At 39.2% G+C, this 20244-nt stretch overlaps 1 protein-coding gene across 1 annotated transcript in view; it reads left to right on the top strand.

The window, feature by feature from the left end:
* The first annotated feature begins 214 nt into the window (after window positions 1-214).
* COL24A1 (collagen type XXIV alpha 1 chain) overlaps window positions 215-20244 on the top strand; it is a 423812-nt gene continuing 403782 nt past the window's right edge. Inside the window, exons 1-2 of the mRNA XM_024119550.3 lie at window positions 215-555; window positions 10047-10111. Coding sequence (XP_023975318.1) covers window positions 500-555; window positions 10047-10111 — 121 coding nt within the window. The 5' untranslated portion in view covers window positions 215-499. The remainder of the gene's footprint in view (window positions 556-10046; window positions 10112-20244) is intronic.

Below are 20244 nucleotides of genomic sequence, written 5' to 3' on the forward strand. Positions count from 1 at the left end.
GGTGTGTGTACTTGTATGACAAATGTTCCAGCGCGGGTTGTTTCCAAGGACTTCCTCCCCCACTTCATCTCCTTCCCTCCCCCCCACCCCTTTCTCCTCCCAGGCCCAAAGCAGAGGACTCCACTGGAGTCACGGAGTCGTCTTTGAACCGCAAGTGAACTCGAGGGCTGCACTCGCAGCCGAGCTCGCGCTGCTGCCGGCGCCCCGCCGCCTGCCAGTGAGGTCTCCTCGCCCGCCCTCCCAGGGCAGCATTCCCCCCGGACTTGTCTGTTACCGAGCTAGGGAGCTATAGGGAGCCCAGCTGCCTACCCTCCGGGTGCTATTTCTTTCCTCCCTTCCCATCTCCCCCCTCCCCTTGTGGTTATTGTTGAGGTTTTGGAGCATCGTTTTCATGTGATTTTTTCCCCCCCTTTTTCATGGACAGTACCTGCACCCTTAGCAGTTCGGAGCTGGCTTCTGTTTTCCGTTAGCGCTTCGCTGTACGGACAAATGCATACAAATGCATTTAGGAGCCCGCAGGACAAGGCGTGGACAGGTCTCCCACACGGCAAAAACGTAAGTAGCCCACCCGGCAGGCCAGGGGTCAAAGCACCCCCTCTCCCCACCCCTTGGATCCGCTGAGCCCGTTGGAGATCTGTGCACCAGCTCCGTGGCACTTTTTTGAAGTTGGGAGTCGTTGAACAGCCGTGGCATCCTCCTGTTGTCTCCTCAATTTGTAAAATACTGTGTTTGAAAGGAAGCCTCCTGCCAGTGGGTCTCTCAGACAGTTTATGCTAAAGAGATCCTGCGGCTGGGGAGGAGAAGCTGTCTCTGGCTTGCGGCCCGACGCGGGCGGCCGTGGCTCCCGCAGCTCCGGAGCTGGACTCGGACGCCAGCCCGGGCTCCAGCTTCCGTCGCCCTCGCGCCCTCCTTCCCTTCTCCTCCCTCAGAGCCCTGGCTGAGGTCCTGTTTCCCCGCGGTGCTCCTCGGGGCGTGCACTCTGGGTACTGCTGGGGCGCTTAGGTGGCCCCTGGGTTCTGTGCGCGAAGCCTGGACCGTGGGGGCAGGGTTGCCGGGTAGGGGGAGAGGGTGCCCACAGAACCTCGGGCATCAGGGCGCTCCCGGATTCATGAGACTCAGCGGCAGTCTCCTCTAGTCGTTAGGAGGCCAACAAGCGTGCTACCCATCTGGGGCCCAGGCTGCGCCCTGGTCACTGGAGTGTCACTGCGGAAGGGGCTGGACGCGGGGAGGGGGCGGGGCTGCTGCTCCCGGGGAGTGTCCGCGCAGACCCTGGCTGGCACCCCACCTTCTCTTTGGGCGCTGTACCTGCTCCCACTACCTCACTCGGAAAAGGGCGTAGATTGGGGGTGGGGGGGGGCGCATGGCCTTGGCTGGCTGCCCTGGTCCCCCTGGAAGAGGACAGTGGGTTACGCAGGTTTGATTCTGGCCCCGGGGGCGGGAGGGACGAAAGCAACTGCAGTCGTTCTCTGCCACTAGGCTGCTCCTCGGGAGAGTAGGTAGAAGGAGGGCCGGGGGCAGAACTGACCGCGCAGCCAAGGGGAGGCGGGGTGCGGAGAAAGACCGCCTTGTGGCAGTGTTTGTGTGAACATGTGCTTCCCAGCCGCTTGCAGCCGAGCCTGGCTGGGGCTCGCGCCCTCCCTCCTCCGACTTCTGGAAGCCTGGGCCGGCAGCGGGCTTCCCCAATGACAAGGATGCACATCCCCACGCGCCCGCAGCGCGTGACTCAGTGAGCGGGAAAGCTCGTAACCTCAGCAACCGCGTGCGTGCGGCGAGGTGCCCAGGGCCCGGGAGACCTGACACTTCTCGGCCAGGGTCCGAGAAGAGGCCAGACTCTGCCAGCCGCCTGTCCCAGAGCGGCTCACGCCGGTCTCATTGGTTTCCCCAGCAGGTTTCTCGCCACTTTTCTTCGGTGAAAGTCCCTTGCATGGACTCTCCCGGAAAGAGGGGTGGGGAGCGCAACGGATCCTGAGGGACCTGGCGCATCTTCCCGACCTGGCGCTCACGCCGGTCTCATTGGTTTCCCCAGCAGGTTTCTCGCCACTTTTCTTCGGTGAAAGTCCCTTGCATGGACTCTCCCGGAAAGAGGGGTGGGGAGCGCAACGGATCCTGAGGGACCTGGCGCATCTTCCCGACGGTCTAGGGCGGCTGGAACGGTGGAATGAGGCTTGGGTACCCACGGATCCACAGCTACCAGGAGTGGCTGGGTGAGGTCCTCCGCGTCCTGTCCAGCCTCCGCCTCCATCCGTGTGCCCTTCTTGCTCTCTCTGCCAGCTCCGGGCCTAGGGCTTTACCTTGGCCACTACTCGAGGCCCACGTTGCTGACTAGCATTCCCCATGGTAGTTGTGACCAACCTCTCAGATTAAAGCAGATCTTCAGCTCCTAGCCCCTGTCTTGTCTGGTTTACACTTCCCTTCCAGACGCTCCTAGAAAAGGCCCTGCATAAATTCTTGGGCAGTTTGGAGTTTGTAAATTGGGTCCAGATGACTGGGGGGAGGGAGGCAGAGAAACCAAACAGAATGGATTACATCGAGGAACTTCTGAGGAAAAATTAGACTATGTGGAATGGGGAAAATAAAATCCTTGTGGAGAGACATCAGGGTGGGTAGGGGATCCTGCGTGAAGGCCCTGGTCTCTCCTGCCCTCCTAGATGGCCTCCCAGCCAGGGGCCTTGCAGCCAGCCTCCTGCGATATCCAGTTTGTTCCATGACAGTTCTCAGTGGGGGTGGGCTGCAGAAAATTAATGGTAATTCAAGATTACATCAGATTGCAGCCCCTCACAGCTCCAGTCACACACATGCAAAGTAGGGAAGGTAGTTACTGATTGAGCTGAGAAAATTGTTTCTTGAAAAAATCCAGTTTCTGTAAAGAATTAAGAGTTCTTCAGTTTGAAATTAATGCTACCAGCCTCATAGGGAAAGGGACTTAGGAGAAGCAGCTGATTAGCTGATGATAATGTCAGGCCACTGAATTAAACCTTAGAGTGCCCCATGAAATCCCTGAGATTTTAACTTTCCACCATCCTTTTGTAACTTTCCACCATCCTTTTGTGATGATGTTTTTTGTGAGAGCAGGAACAGTTTTTTAAAAATCACAATTCTGATTGGTCACCCAGAAACATGTGCAGTTTTAAAACTAGATCCTTAAAGACATTTTATTTCAAAGGGCTGCTTTTAGTTAGATTACCTAATGTGAATTTGTGGAATTAATAAAAAACAAAAATTAAAACCAAGAGTCAGTGTTAGATACATTGATTTAACATGTTGTCGGAAAATCTCCCAGGCAGGCTATTATGGTCATAAAAAGGTTTCTGTAACCAAAGGGGGAAACAGAGTTTGGTATATAAACATCTATTTCCTAGCTAGCATGAAATTCTATTTTTAAAGTTGCTTAGTTATCTTTGCATTCAAATAAATGTTTAAAATAAACTGATGTCTCAGGGAGAGGAATTGTAATTTATAGAAAGTAATTTTGAGTGTTATTTATACATTCTGCTTGGTAATAGGTGAAGCTGCAGGAGAATAATAAATTTTATTATGGGAATTTGAATAGCTGTACTAGTTTCCTTGCAATGCTTTGCAACTGTGACTTGTTTTAGAATTTGTAATTCTGAGTAAGAAGTGAAGTAAAGACGATTTCATTTTCATTCTCATAAAAGGCTAACATTCTGTCATTCATTCACTCATTTACTCATTTATTCAGCAAATGTTTACTGAGCTCCAGCTAAGTGTCTAGCATGGTTCTAGGCAGAAGTGATACAATGATGGAGCAAGACAGAAGCCTAATTGCTGCTCTCCCAATGTTCCCAGTTTACTATAGGAAACAGAAAATGAAACAACCAAGTATAACAAAATGAGATAAGGGTATACACAGAAGGACATCTAACAGTCTTGGTAGTTGGGGAAGATCGGGAGGAGTGATACTGGAAGGAAAGGAAATCTAGACTCAGACCTAAGTGGAAAAGGCATGGAGCTTTACAGACAGAGAGAACAGTAAAAGGCTCAGAGGTGAGACAGCACAGTGCATTTGAGGGCCTGAAAGAAATGAAGTTGGTTGGAGCACACATTCTAGGGGAGAAGTGACTGGAGCTGGATCTGGAGAGAGAAACAGAGACTAGATCATGCAAAGCCTTTACTTTCTTAGCTAAATAAATGGAGGTTAGGATCACCTGGCTTCTTGATCTTGGGGTCAGTGTGCTGGTGGAAAATGTCAGAGAAGTTATATATTTGTTGAAACTCAAGACCACCTGATAGTCTCATTGACTGAAGATTGATACATTCATTCATTTAAAAATCTTTATTTAACAGTAGTGTGTGCCAGAAACTTTGCTAGGCTAGGCAGTAATCAGTTTAACAATCTGTGGTATTGCAAGGAGAGACTATTTTAAGTGTATATTTCTTCCCTGCTACTGACTGGACTCTAGGCATTTTGATCACTTGAAGTCCTCAAGCATATTTATCTCCTTTGCATTTCATGAGTTGCCTGTATGCTTGGAATTTAACCAAAAGTTCTAGTATGTTTCACACTAGATTAGTTATACAAGTACCTATTGAGCTGAATTCATTGTGTATAAGTTTTTGACAACACTTTACTCCCTACTGCTGGGATAAGAACTGTTTTTCAGTTATTTTGGGAACAAAGTACAGAAATTTTACTATTACTGGATCTTAGCAGCTAGTAAAGAGCAAAATCTGTAAAGCTGTCATGACTTAGAGAATTTTTTGGCTTGTAAACGCAGTGTGATGGAAATTGTTGAAATTCCTGACGTATATTACATGTATGTTTTTCAGATTAGTCTACTTTTTCCAGTTGGTTTAAATGAAAATTGCCAATTCAGTAAAAAAAAAAAAAGTTTCTTATTCACAAATTGAACCTGTATAGGAATGAGCATCAGTAACTTGAGGACATATATCATAAAACCTGAAAGTCTCATGGGTGCCCTAAACAAAAAGATGCCTGAAATTTCCCTGAAGTAACTTAAACCCTTCAGATAAAGAGAAAGTTGAATAGTTCTAAGAATTATTTAGGGAAGATGCCTGGGATGGATATTAGTTCCTTAAATATTCTGAGTATGGTCTTTGGATATCTATTTCCTGCTTGATCCCCTCTAGGCCTTCACCCTTCACGTGTCTGGTCATGTTTTGACTGTGGCTTATGTCAAACTGAAAATGTGGCTAGCAGACCAGACACACAGAGTATTTCACATTTTGTTATATATCCTCAGTAATATTATGGGTTATATTTTCTGAACATTTATTGAATGTTTCTTACCATATTGTTAACTTCTTGCAGACCTGGTCTGATTTTGTTAAATGTCTGAGTATATGTACTTCTGTTACTTTATATTAATGACACATGTTCCAGACATACAAAAAAATGAACAAAAACAGGCATGGTTTGAATATTTGAAAAATATTCATATTTAATACACTAATTAGACTCTTTATTAGGGGACACTAAATGTATGAACAAATTAGCAAAGTAGACTCTTTTCGGTTACTTAATTAAAAAAGAATTGGCCAGAACTGTAAGAGGACCTTTCCCCAGCTGTGGTTAAACAACATGCCCTTTATATATAGTGATTTATACAACATCTTGCTAAGAACATAGCTTGATCTTTGTCCTCTAATGCCAGTATATTAATAGGATTCTGCCATACACACATATTTTGGGGGGTTTTATATTTGGAATTTAAAATGTAAAATTTATATTATGTCATCACATGATAGATGAGTCAGCTAAGACTCAGAAACTTGAAATAACCCACCCAAGGTCACAGAATGAGTTTGAAATAGAACCAGGATTAGCCTTTTGACTCCTAGTCTAGTGTTATTTTCTTATTAACCATGTTGTTTTCTCCGCAACAACTTAATAGTTTTAATTTTAACTTATTTAAGGACTCCAGCATGTCTAGTATCATATGCACAGCACAACAGCGGAGGAGCCCAAAGCACAGCTGCTACCCTTGAGAACTCTATCATCTGCTAATGTGGAAATGTGATATTTTTTTCTTAATTAAGTAAATGTATCATAAATGTAATATCATGGGGAAGGGGAGAGGAAAATCAAAGAAATAAATAAGCCCAGCTCAACTAGACATTTCCCAGAAAGCTTGGATTCATTAGACATCCATTTTATTCAGTGATAGAGTTGGGCTCTTTATCAAACTGATTATTTCAATTAAGCTTGATCTCTTCTCTGTGTTCCAACTTCAGAGATGAGAAAAAACAGTTAAAATGAAAAAGAAGAAGGCTTCTATTTACCCTACCACAGCAGATTTAAAAAAAAAAAATTCTTCTTTCCCTCTTTGGACATCCAACTAAAAGTACCCTTATTTTACTTTACTTTTCCTAAGTGTTAAAAGAATTAGTTTCATAGGGAAGAATTGAATTCCTCAGTCATTGAGAGATCTTACTATTATTCCATTCCTGTTTAAAAATATTTATTGTGTCAATTTTATGTAAGAAATTGATAAAAGGTGAAGACCTGTTACTTGCTCAGATATTTACTTACTAATTAATCATAAAAGGTATAACATATATGGGCTATAATACAGTTAAAATTAAAGCATCAAGAGTACAGAGGTGAGGAAAAGATCCAGGCCTCTTTAGGGATGACGGGAAAATTCATGGAGCAGGTATTCAAATTAGGCTTTGATGATACTGAACATTCTGACAGGTGGAGACTGAGAGCTTTTCAGGCACTTACAAGGTCTGTCCATGGAGTAGAGAATAACATGATATGGCTGGAGCTTTGGGATATCAGATGTAATTGGTCCATAGTGCTAAAAAAAGAAAGGAGGTTGAAGCTGAATGATAAGGGCCTTGAACACCTGGTGAGGAACTTGACTTTTCCTGCTCTTCCTTAGTTGTACGGTCAGGCCATTCAAGACGGCTGTTCTCTTGCTCTCTGTAAATCCCCTGCTTGACCAGGCCCTCCTTCACTCACATGACTATCCAATCTTCTTAATTATAGGACTTAATTAGTAACTGCCGACGTGTCCCCAGCCGCTGGTTTCCCTGGTAACTGATGAGCCAACCTGATGTCAATTCTCCCTATAAATGGTAGCCTCCTTCTCCCTCTGGAAGGTTGCTGTTATGTCCTGCTTGCTGTCTGCTAGGTACGGTGCGGGGGTTGCTCCCAGGACCTTTTGCTTCAGACTTGTAAGATCCCCTATCCAATAAACCGTTGATGTCTCCTCTGTCGCTGTTTTGGGGCTCTTTTTTCAGTTTAGAGGTTGGGCAACTCTGAGGCTTGCCGGCCTGTGGGGTACAGCCCGACAGTTGGCCAGAAGTTTGGGGCAGAATTAGAAAAAGAGAAAGAAAATCACTATTTCGTATCATTGATCTCTCTCTCTCTTAGTCATCAAATTAGTACATAGGTACGCTTACCTAAGGTGTGGCTCAACTGATTTGTCATAATCTCCTAAAATCACCTGGCTAAGGGATGATGTTTGATGTGTTCAGGTTTTCCTGCCTCATGCCAGGAATAGACTTGTTAACATATCTAGAAAGAACTTTATTTTCCATTTTTCTCCCCTGAGGTCATTGGGGAAGTCTGTGAGTTGGCTGAATTGCCAAGTGAATAGTGCTAGTTATTGTACTCTTCACTAGTTAGCTTTATTCTGGATGGAACAGTGCCTGTGGGTTATTTCTAAGCTCTCAGTGAGCCAGATTACTTTGGCCAGGTGAGAAGTGCATCCTTTCATGTTGCAGTTTCTGTTAAAACAGCATAATTCTGATATACTGTCCTTCAGTGACCGGAATCTTGAGCTGTTTTCTAGTCTTACGGATGTATATCCTGCCAGCTGAAAATAGAAATTTGAAAGGAAAAGAGCCTCCTTTTACTCAAACTCTAGATCCCTTTGGGATCCATTCTGGACCACCCAAGGAAATTATTTTAATTTCACACTGTGGTCCTCAACGTTGCACATTGGAATCACCTGAGAAGTGTTTAAAAATCCCTGTAGGACAAATTAAAATCAGAATCTCTGAGGGTGGGGGTGGGGAGGGAAGAACCCAAGTATTAGTAGTTTTTAAAAATCACCAGGTGATTCCACTATGCAGCTCTGGTAAAAAGATGCAAAACAAGTAGGCCTCACAGCATCTCTTGAGCATCATCTATTCCAGAACAGTGGTCCTCGGTGTGTGATTCCCCAGATCTGCATCATCAGTATTGCCTGAGAACTTGTTAAACTGCAAATTTTTGAGTCCCACCCCAGACCTACTGAGTCAGAAACTCTCAGGGTGGAGCCCAGAAATCGTTAACAAGCCCTCCAGGTGATTCTGATACATACTCATGTTTGAAAACCATGATCTAGAGCGGTAGAAAAGGATTTTTTTCTAGAAGGGTCAAATAATCTTATTTGTGTCATCATAAAATTAGATATATGTGATTTAAGCAAAATATTAGGTTGTTTTAAGTACAATGTAACTATCAATAGTAAATATTCTAAATTGTTTTTTCCTCAGAGTTTGGTACATGTGCAATCGATATTAGAATCACCTAGTTAAAAATGTATAGGTGCTGAGGATCCACTTCAAATTTATTAATCATAGTCACTGTGGGAAGGTCTGGAAACTGGATTTTTCAAAAAAGCCTCAGGTGGTTCTTTGGCAAACTAACATTTGAGAACCATCTCATGGATGACACCATATATGGGAATCTTTTATAGGCTTCATTAAAATATATGGTCCAACTCTTTGCCCATATCAGCTGAAATTTCTATAATGATTCAGTTGATTGTAGAGTTAATGATTGTTAAGTATTCTATCAAAGTCTTATAAAAGCTGTGCTCTGTGCTAAGTATGACCATAGAATGTACATTTTTCACTTAATGAAAAAATGCTTAATACTATTATAATACAAATAATATGTCCATTATAGCAAAGAGAATAGTATAATTTTATATTGTGTATAAACACAATTATAATGGTATAATTTTATATTGGCTTACTTTGTTACATTAACATGCTCCTTATTCTTGTTGGTAAAGGTAAAAACACAGTGATAAATAGAAAATGTACCAATTTAGTGATAAATGTATCTATTTAGTGATAAATAGAAAATGTACCAATTACTACTAGCACACCAGGAACTTAATAAAAATGATTTTCAGAGGGCTCTGTAATCATTCCCTGCAGAACTGTATTTTCAGAAATGTCATTTGAGGAGTCTTTGAGTTAGACTAAACAGAATCAGAGTCTATATTGGCAAGAAAAACTAGGTAATAAAATAGTTTTCAGTATGCTCATCATTACTTTTTGAAACTATCTCTATGATTTTCAGTTGGGAGGTAAAGCCAATTATGAAGACTAATCAACAAACTCTATCAAAAGTTTGGTTAAACTAAAAAATCACAAAGTATTTTTACCTTGCTAATCAATGTGAATGAATATTTTGATCTGTAGTGGTTGAGTACTGTGTTCACAATTACTGCTAATCACAATGGTCAATGTTGTCATCTACAGGTCGTTAGTATTTTCAGAACCAAAGAGTTATGAATCTAGTGCGAGTGATTTGAATATGATCTGCAAATAGGTTTTATATAAAAACATTTAAGCAAATAACTGGTTCCATCAATTTATAATTACTGTGGTTAATTGACTATAAGTTGTATTATTTTGTGCCAATCTGTAGTACTTTGTGTAAAATTACATGTATGGTGATTTGACATAATATATACTACTCCTACTAATTTCACCTATACTAGTTCACATTTATTGAGTTTTTCCTGTGTGCCAGGTACTGTTTGGGGTACTTTACATGAAGTTTTTTAGTTAATATTCAAAAACCTTTATGAGATAGACAATAAATGGAGACACTAGGGCACAGAGTAATAAAAAGGGTGCCCAAGACACATAGTAAGTGGCAAAGCTGGAACTTGAATTCAGAGCCCTTGCTTTTAACGAATATCAGTATTAAAATACTGTGTTAATTAAAATAATAGCTTAATTCTTAATCTTGCACTAGAGTTCATTTTGAATTTTATGATTTATAGGTCATAAATGTCCAACTAAGTTTTTCCCAATTGTTTTTCTTTTTTTAGGAAACTGCTTCTTCATTTTATTGTACTATGTGTGTCAGGGGGTGCTGTTCATGCACAAGAGCAAGGTAAGAATGTTACCTTGTTACTTATTTACTTATATAAAAAGTCAGCTTCCAGACAGCAAAAGTACATGACTATTCAAGTTGTCATGACCTTAAATTCAACATTAAATAATAAATTCTACCCAGTACAATGAGAATGTAAGGGTGAAGAAACCAATTTGGGGGGATATATGACCTTTAAGGAATTACTCATATCTTCTGTAGTGAAATTGCTTACCTTTTTAAGCACACTCTCTGTAAAAGGGAAGTTTTGTACAGTAAAAAGGCTTTGATTGTGACTTCATTTTAAGTGGGAGTTCTTGGGGGTGGCAAACTGTGACTGAATTACGTTTGCACTTCTTGAAACAACACAGGCATATACTAAATGTTCCATCTAGATTTACATCATTAAGAAACAAAATAAAATGTGAATACCAGTGGGCTTGGGATTTCATTGAGTTCAAATGGAGAGGTTTAGAAAGTAGTTGAAGATTTTGTTTTTGCTTGCTATCTAGTTGCTCTGGTGGTATGGTGTAGAGTTTTGGGAATCTATATATACCCTCAATTATTCATTTATTAAACAATATTTAAATAATATTTTCTGTTTGCCACCATAATATCCTAATTGCCAGTGATTGAAATGTGAATAAGATAATGCCTCTGGCCCCAAAGTGAAAAAACCAGTGCCTTTGTCAAAGGTTTAAAAAAAAAAAAAAAAAAAAAAAGCCAAAGTCAAAGAGAAAAACCCTGGAACTGTGCTGGATCTACAGAAAAGATCACCGTGGTCCTGATTTTTTTTTTTTTTCCCTCCTCTGCTTTGTATCAGCAGGGCTGCCAAATTATTCACTTGACAGAATCAACTTTTCAATTCAATGACCAATTCAAGGAGTCACTTGTCAATTTAGTCAATTAATCAAATAATAGTAGAAAAAAAACAAGTAAACAAAATACATGTAGGTAGAGAGAGGGCACAAAGGAGGGGGTGGTACTCTATTTATTGACCAAATTGACCAATGGGCATAACGTTAAGTATTCTGTCAAATAGCACATTTATGAATTTAAAGGTATCACGGAAGGCATTTTCTAACTGTCTTTTATGGGGAGATCATTAAATCAGGTCTCATGTAACTTCATGAAATGCTATTTTTGACCAAGTCATTTCTGTTACTTTAGTTTGCTTTAAGTAGCCAAGAAGAGGAAAGAAACTCTCTTAATTTCTTGCTATCATTACTGTTACAGTTTCTGAGAACTTATGTTACCAGTCACTGTGCTAGTAGAATATACATTTTCTTCATCATTACCTCATTGCAGGGTTTTTATAATTATGCCCATGAATTGCTGAAACCAAGATTAAGAAGAATAAGTAACTACCCCAAGGGTTGCAGGCTAATAAATGGAAGAACCAAGATTTGAACTCAGGTATTTAGACTATAAAGTCTACAAATTCTTTAAAATTAAGCCTCTTGGACAAGAGAGAAGATAAGAAAGAGGAGAATTGCCATTATTAAATATCTATTTTGTGTCTTGTCCTTTGCTGGAATTTTACATATGTGATTCTAATCCTCATAATGAACCTGTAGGGTAGGTATCATAGATGAAGAAACTGAGGCCCAAGGAAGGGGCTTGCCCAGGCTTATATAGCTAAGAGCTGAATTTGGGCCTGTCAAGTCTGACCCAAAAAAAACAACATCAAAAAAACCCCCACTTCTTTCCATTACACATACCCTTGCTTTACAGTTGTCATCTGTTAGTGTTATGAGTTTAATAATTTACAAAATGTGTCATTATCCAAATATTAAAAACCCAGACAAAGAAAGATATAAGGAAAACTGAATATTTATGAACAGATTTTTTTAAAAAAGTCAGAAGCAATGAAAGTAAATGAAAGAAATAATATTTCTTTCAACCTTAAGATTTCATTTACAGAATACAAAATGTGCTTTTTTATTTCAGGGTGAACATCTTACTTTTCAGACTTCATAAGATTTTATTTTGAGTTCTTAACAAAAAGAAAAATATTTTAAAAACCTCTTTGACTTTATAAAATTTAGTACTTTTGAGCACAAAAATGAAATGAAAGTAGTGGTATGTTATTAGAAACTTAGAAGTACTGTTTTCCTAAAATAGTTTGTTATTGTTGAATTGGCATGATACAATAATATAATGTCTAATCAGGAGGTTAGAAAAACATTTTCAGAGAAATTGTGATTTGATAGTGATTACAAATATCATTTGCAACCTTAATACTGCTGAATATGTCTACTTGAGCTAGAGATGATCCCAAATTAGACTTCTCAGAAATAAATATAAATATTTATTGGTGCTTATGATAGTTGCCAAAACTTAAAAAAAAAATAATACAAGTATATAGTTTAAAAAGTCAAGTTGTGCTACAAAATATATAACAGAAAATAATATCCCTTGACCTTACCTAGTCTTGCAATCCTTTACCCAAACTTTCTTTTGGTTTTACTCTCCATAGTTCTTAATAATATGCTTATGTATTGTATTGACTTCCTATTTTGATGAAGAGGGTTTAACATTTTTACACCATTCTATGCCCCCTATTCACCCTCTTCTTCTATCCTCTCTTTATAGTTTTCCTCTTTTGTTGTTGTTGTTTGTTTTGTTTTCTATGGCACTATGACTAATTCTTCTCAGATACTCCAAAAGAATTTTAAAACTTCTTTGAAAAATATTTTTTAAAAAATACACCAAATACTCTAACCATTCGATTTTTTTTTTCTTGGAGCTATTTCTTCTGGAAGCTAAGATTCTGTTCTACCATGGATTGGTAGCTGTCTAAGCTTCTTGTAAAGTTGATGTCTCTCATCTGTGTTAGATCCAGTATCTTGGAACTCATATTTTCCTTTTGCATTGTCCATTTCCTAATTTGAGTGGAGCATATCATCCAGTAGCATCCTGAGAATGTGTACTTAGGTGGTATAGTTCTTGCAGCATTGCAATTCTGAGAATGTGTTTATTTCACCCATATGCTTGAGGGTAGTTTGGGTGGGTATAGAATAGTTGTCTGTAAATAGTTGTCTCTCAGAATTTTAAAGACTTCCATCTATTGTCTTCTGGCTTGCACTTAAAAAATCTGATGTTATACTAATTCTTGATTCTTTATGTATGACCTTTTAATTTTCCACTTTAAACCTTAAGATCAGCTGTTTATCCTTGATATTTTGAAATTTTGCAATAACGTGTTTTGGTACAGGTCTTTTTTCAAGTTATTCTGATGGGTAGTCATTAGGCCTTTTCAATGGGGAAATATCTTTCATTTTTCTGGGAATTTTCCTGTGTTAGTTTTTTCTCTCTGACATATTTCTTCTTTCTATAAGTTCTATTGGTCAGATATTGGATCTGGATTGAGCTCCGTATTTTCTTATTTTTAGCTCCGATTTCCCATCTTTGTTTTCTTTACATTTTATATCAGATTTTCATGAGTCACTATTCCCAAATATTTAAATTATTTACTTGCGCTGCATTTAAATTTGTAAGAGATTTCTCACTCAGATTTTGTCTTAAAAAATAACATTTTGTTCTTGTTTCTTTGATGTAATATCTACTCAGCTTTCCAAAGATAAAAATAATTTTTTTGAACTTTTATTCTGCTCCCTGTATTGTCTGTTTCCCACAAATTTTGGTTTGCTTTGGTCTATCTTTTATGTTGGAAAAATTCTTCATAAGTCTATATTACCTGTGTTATCATTTAAAAGCAAGGCAATAAAAATATGCTTGGAAACTCTTTTTGCATGTGTGGGCTTGTTAACTGGTATATTCTACATAGAGCGTGATAAATGAGGAGCATTGCTGACCATCTCATTGTTGGACCGCAAATGTCTAAGGCTGTCCAGTTTCTTTAGAGAAGAATCCTCCAATTTCTTACTTGTAGAATATAATCCTGGTTGCCACTGTTATTGGAGTTAAATGATATAAAGAGGTTCTTGGGCCGGAGGCGGGGGGAGTTGCTGTCTCACCATTTAGTATGTAGATTTTTACTGAATTCGCTTTTTCTCATTATGGCGCTTCTTTTCCCTCTTCTGCTAGGATTGATTCAGTGTTTCTACATAAGAAAGCTCTAATCTTCAGTTTTGCTCTCAAAGCTTCTTATACAGATTTTCAGACCCTCCCCTCTCTCCCATATGATGCCTCATGCTTCTCTCCTGAATTCAGTGATTTGGAGCCTTCAGTTGTTGAGCCTTTTCAGGCCTTTGAAGTGTGAACTGGCCTGCCCGTCATTAGCACTTCCTTCTGAAAGCCCTTAGTGTTCAGTTTTGTCAGCTCTGCTAATTCCTTCATGTGTTTTTCATCTTTCAAAAATTCGTTTGTATCTCTTATCTGTTGTTGCCTCTGCTACCCTTTCGCTTTGCCTAGGTAGTTTTAAACCACATTTCCTTATTCTCATTTTAGTGAGACTTTAAGACTATGCAGAGATAAACATCTGTTATTTGCCATGTTTTCAGTTCTTCCTTTAACTTTTAGCACAGCTAAGAAAAGCATTAAAATATCCTGTTCATAAATATAAATCTTATATTTGTTTTATAACCGAGGTTTAGGTATAACCAAATGAATAGATGATTCTATTTCAAGAAAAAATTATTTAAGGCTGAGTTTTCCAAGGATTTGACAGAAAGTTCCCTTTTCTTATATGATACAGTCTCCTTATAACTCTGTTGGTGGGCTGGCTGCCAGTGAGGTAGGCATAGTTGCAACACCTCTATGTGATACCTTACACCATATGAGATGTAAGCTAATTGTCAACATACACAGCACTCCTCAGGTTCATGATCCCTAGGTGTGCAAACCACAGCTGTAGAAATCTCTCTGTGTAAAATGCGTGTCTCCAAGAAGAGTATTTTCTGTGGAAATTAACCCAAAAATGTGTTTGTTGTAAGAAGCAGCTCATTCTAGTTGCAGTAACTCCAAGCATCTTCTGCCAAAACCCCTTATGGACACGTAACCAAAAATTTTACACATAGGTTAAAGCTTCATTTCTCATTTTATAAATAAGTTGCTTTTATTTCTTTATCCAAAATAGATGTACTTACATTAAGAATACTTTAAAGTCACAGTTTCCTCTTCTAACATACCCAGTGACAGTGGTGCACAGGTGTTCTGGAGCCAGAATCCTGGGTTTATGCCCAGGTTCCAATGCCTACCAGTTATGTGACCTTGAGCAAGTTCCTTACATACTTTGAGCTTCAATTTCAGAAACTTAAAAGTGAGGATGAAAATAATTCTTACTACATAGGTTGTTGTGTGGGTAAAATGAGAACACATGTAAAGTGCTTAGTGCATGGCTATTACATACATGATGAGCATACAATAAAGTTTAGTAGGAAAAAAATACTCTGGATCCTTTCCTTTTTCTGTATACTGATGATATTGAAAAAATAAAATAGTTGGTTTTAAACAACTTCCTTTCGTTCCTTAACTCAGTGAGCTGGAATTCAAGAAGCCTATATTTGAGTCTTAATTCTGGCACAGACGTTTTGGCTGAGGCTATATAGAACAATGGAAAGTGGATATTGGGCACTTACCTAGTTATTTAGTCAATTTGGGTAAATTGGCAAGGAAAAGAAAAGTATATTGAGGCCTGTATGATCTTCCTCATGTACAACTCTGATTTTATTTTAAACAATCTTTTTTTTTTTTTCATTCCTACAAACTAGAAAGAATATAGCTTGGTGACTTAACTGACCCAGATACATGAAAATTTTAAACAGTGAGAATTTGTTAAAATTAAGTGCTTTTTTATATTAATTTAGTTAATTAATAATGTACTAATACTGTAATTTATTACACTCTTAAATGATATTACTCTATTTTTTATCTAAAAATTGATAACTTAAAAAAATCTTTTAAGCTACTAATTTCTAAGAAATGTAAGAATCCTTACATTTTGAAAGGTATACATAATACTACCCTTGTTCCTCCAATTTGTGATAGAATATTGTTGAATGTTGATAGGTAAAATTGTTCTTTGGCTCTCTGTAAAAACAAGTGTAACCATTGGCTCTCGCATGTCTGTTTCTTTAGGCATATACTCTACTCCACCACAGAGTCAATTATATAGCCACTGGAGTGAGTCAAATGCTTGGGTATGAGTCAAATGCTTGGGTATGAGTCATAGTTTTAGCACCTAAGGAGACGCAATTTCTCCTTTTTGTCTCCCTTTCTCCCCTCACTTCCTATCTGTCTCTCTTTTCACCTCCCTCTCGTTTTCCCTCTGCCTCTTTCTTTTCTCCTAGCTAGTGATAATATCAATACTGCTTATTATATAGGTTTCAAATGAAAGGCAAGTCAGGTTGGTGTCTGTGCCTATATCTGAGCGTTAGCCTTGCAGGCTTAGAAGACTGATTTTTTTTTTTTTTTTCGTAGATAGCTTTTGCTTTTATTTGAATGATATTATACTTATCATATTGCTTTTCACCTAACAATATAATTTGTAGATCAGTGTAAGATAGGTGCTTGAGGGTGAGCAAATGAAATTGATTCTGGTTTATTAAAAAGCAGAAAGGTTTTTCTTGAAAGCTATTCTGTGGTTCACAGAATTGCCAGGAAGTCTAGAAAATCAGGTTACTAAGAACAGAAACCAGGGAAATTAGGGACCAAGACCACAAGTAGAGCTACTCCCCAGGAGGAGTATGGACCACTGTGGCCACCACTGGATGGTGGACACATTCTCCTCTGTCTGTTTCTTTGGATCACTTGTTTCAAATCCAAAGCCCAAAATGGAGATGTCTGTCCATATCTCCAGCTGCTAAGGTGTGGCAAAAGTGTGTAAATGGCCTTTTCATGGTCTGTAAAGAGATATGACAGCCAGTCTCTGTCTCCTAGAAGTTCCTTTTCCTGCTTCCATCCTGTCTGTTAGAGGTTGTCCTCACATGCTTGGTGATCCCTGGCTCACTGTTAATATTAAAGAGTGGGGCACCAAAGGGATGACTGAAAGCTCTGTGTGTGTGAGTGGGGCTGGTGGACTAATTGGTTTCATTGAGGGATCTCCGTACTTCACCTTCTCTAGGTCTTTCCTCTTGGGAAGTGTTGTTTTTTGGCAGAAGAATCCACCAGGTTTCTACCTGGGGATGCATGAATCTGGTTTCCAGAGCTCTGGGACTTGGCTGGGAAGTTTCTGCAGAACAGTGTTTAATAATGGTCATCCTTGTCTCTGGCTGTACTGGAACTATTTGTTTCCATTTTAAGATGTTTCTAGAAGACTGATTTTTATTAGCATACTGAGTAAGGATCTATTTGTCATTAGTATGTAACAAAACAACAACAAACCAAAAATTGAACTGAAGGCTTAAAGAGGAGGTAACACTTGAACTGAGTCTTGTAAGATGCGTAAACTTGGCATGGAGGGACATACTTACCAGGGCTCTGAAAGAATGAGTTTTTGTAAGCTTTGATATGGCAAGAAATTCAAGGAACAGTTAAGTATCAAGAATAGGAAATACCATGGAGTGAGAAGATAAATCATTGAGAAGAAACGTGTAAACCAGTGTAAATTAGGGGGCAGTCCCAAAGACCACACTTACTTCTGACACCAACTGCAAGTTTGAGGGTCCCCAAGACCAATTTCAGGCTCAGTAATGCTCTAGAAGGACTCATAGAACTCATGAAATCTGTTATACTCTGTTATGGTAGATTACAGCAAAAGGATACAGATTAAAATCAGTCTAGGGAAGAGACTCAGGGAGAAGAGTCTAGGAAAGTCCTTATGTGGAGTGTCCAGTTGTCCTTTCCCAGTGGAATCATGGTCAGTGCCAACCTCCCCAGCAATAATATGTGATAATATGCACAGGATATTGCCAAGCAGTGAAGTTTATTAGGAAGGTATGGAATGTGAGACTAGAAGTATAGGCAGGAGGTTATATCATTAAGGGCCTGGGGGCTGAAATAAGATGATTGAGTTTAGTACTAAAAGCTATAAGAAATACTGATGTGTTGTTATAGGAAGGAGTGTCATGAACTAATGTTCATTTTGTTCTGTGCTTTAGGAAGCTTTCTCTAGCAGCAGAGTGGATGATGGATGGGACAAGGATGTCTCACAAGAGACAGAGAAATCTATTAGGAGGCTAATATTAAAATCTGACTAAGAGAGCTTAACTAAGGCTTGTGTTGGACTTGGTGACTGAATAGATATGGAGAATGGGTGGGAAGGGAAGTATCAAAGATAATTACCAGGTTTCTGCGTTAGGTGACTGGATCGATTAATTCATTCAAGCAATACTATGGACCTACTTTGTTTTTAGTCATTGTTCTAGTTGTTGGAATATTACTGTAAAACAAGATGAAGGTCTACTCTGAAGGACTTACATCTCAACTAGAGAGCCAAGTAATATACATACAATTTTCCCCCTAAATTTTCAGTGTTATGAAGAAATTATAAAGCTCAGTATGACATTAGAGTTAGAGAGTTATTGGGGCAAGGAGGATAACTATTTTATAGTTTAGGTAATGTGGCCAGGGAGAGCCTCTCTGAGGAGGTCACATTTGAGCCTAGATCGGAATGAACTAAGGGTTTAGAGCATTCTAAGCCAAGAGAAAAATAAGTGCAAATGCTGTATGTTAAAAATGAGTTTAGTGGTTTTAAGGAATAAGAAAAGACCAGTTTGGTTGGAGCAGAGGTGGGATGAAATGAAAGGAGAGATGAGATAGGTAAGAAGGGAGCTGGTGACATAGGTTTCATGCACCCCGTAAAACTCTGGATCGCACTTCTAGTGTAATGGGAAGCCATTGAAGAATTTTGTTCAGGAGAATGCCATGATATAATTTACACTATAAAAATATTACTCAGACTCCTGGTGTGGTAGTGGGGATCTTCACTGAGAAACGCACTAAGGGAAGAGGAACGAATCTGGGGGAAAATGTATTGAGTTAGAAGTGCTCGTGGGATAACTAACCTCTACTGGATAAATTCAGTGGGCAATTGGTTATTCAAACCCAGAAGAGAGGTTTGTGAGTCAGCATATGTGGTTACTGAAACCATGGTTTGGATGAAGTCATTAGGCTTGATGTTTACAGTTAAAAGATCAAGGCGTTGTCTTGGCAACACCATGATGTATTCAGTTTAAGAAGCAAATAGGTGGAGATAGTCAGTTCTGCCACAGGCTACATATGCATTCCAAAAAGTTGCCATGCTAATAGACTGGCTCTAGAGAACTGCCTACATTCAAATTCTGCCTCTGAACTTCCTAGTTGGGTGACCTTGCGAAAATCATTTAAATTCTCTGTGACTTGTATTTATAACTGTCAGATGGATTAACAATAGCACATACTTCATTATGTTATGAGAATTATGTGGCTTAATACAGTAAAATTCTTAGTCTAGTTCTTGGTACATAGAAACAGTTTAATAAATGCTATTATTCTTATTCTTTAAACAATGTAAGCCATCTAATAAAATGCCTGGTTGATAATGAGTATTCTTTAAATACTAACTAATTTCCTAAGTGACACAAACTAGCTTGATTTCCTGGTTAGGGCCACTCATGAAACAAGTAACTTACTATAGACAACTAAGATTTTTCTTGCTATATTCATCAGTACCAAATATCTAAATTTAAATTTGCAATTTGGTGGTATCCAGGGCTAAGATTAAATTAATGTAAAAAGTCTGTATTCTGATAGAAGCCTTTTTCTTTTTTCTCCTGTTCTCCCCACCCCTCTTGTCTGTGCCTTTTTATCCTTAACAGTTCTCTACAGGCATACCTCATTTTATTGCACTTGACTTTATTGCATTTCTCAGATATTGCATATTTTACAAATTGAAGGTTTGTGGCAACCCTGTTTCAGTCAAGTTATCGGTGCCATTTTTCCAACAGCATTTGCTCACTTCATGTCTCTGTGTCACATTTTGGTAATTCTCACAATATTTAGAACTTTTTCATTCTATGTATTATGACCTGCGATCAGTGTTCTTGATACTGTCAAAATGATTACAACTTGCTGAAGGCTCAGATGATGGTTAGCATTGTTAGCAATAAAGTAGTTTTTTTTTTTTTTTTTTTTTTTTTTTTTTTTGCGGTACGTGGGCCTCTCACTGTTGTGGCCTCTCCCGTTGCAGAGCACAGGCTCTGGACGCGCAGGCTCAGCGGCCATGGCTCACGGGCCCAGCCTCTCCGCGGCATGTGGGATCCTCCCGGACC

The sequence above is a fragment of the Physeter macrocephalus genome, chromosome 4, assembly GCF_002837175.3.
Source record: "Physeter macrocephalus isolate SW-GA chromosome 4, ASM283717v5, whole genome shotgun sequence".
In the NCBI taxonomy this organism is placed as follows: Eukaryota; Metazoa; Chordata; class Mammalia; order Artiodactyla; family Physeteridae; genus Physeter; species Physeter macrocephalus.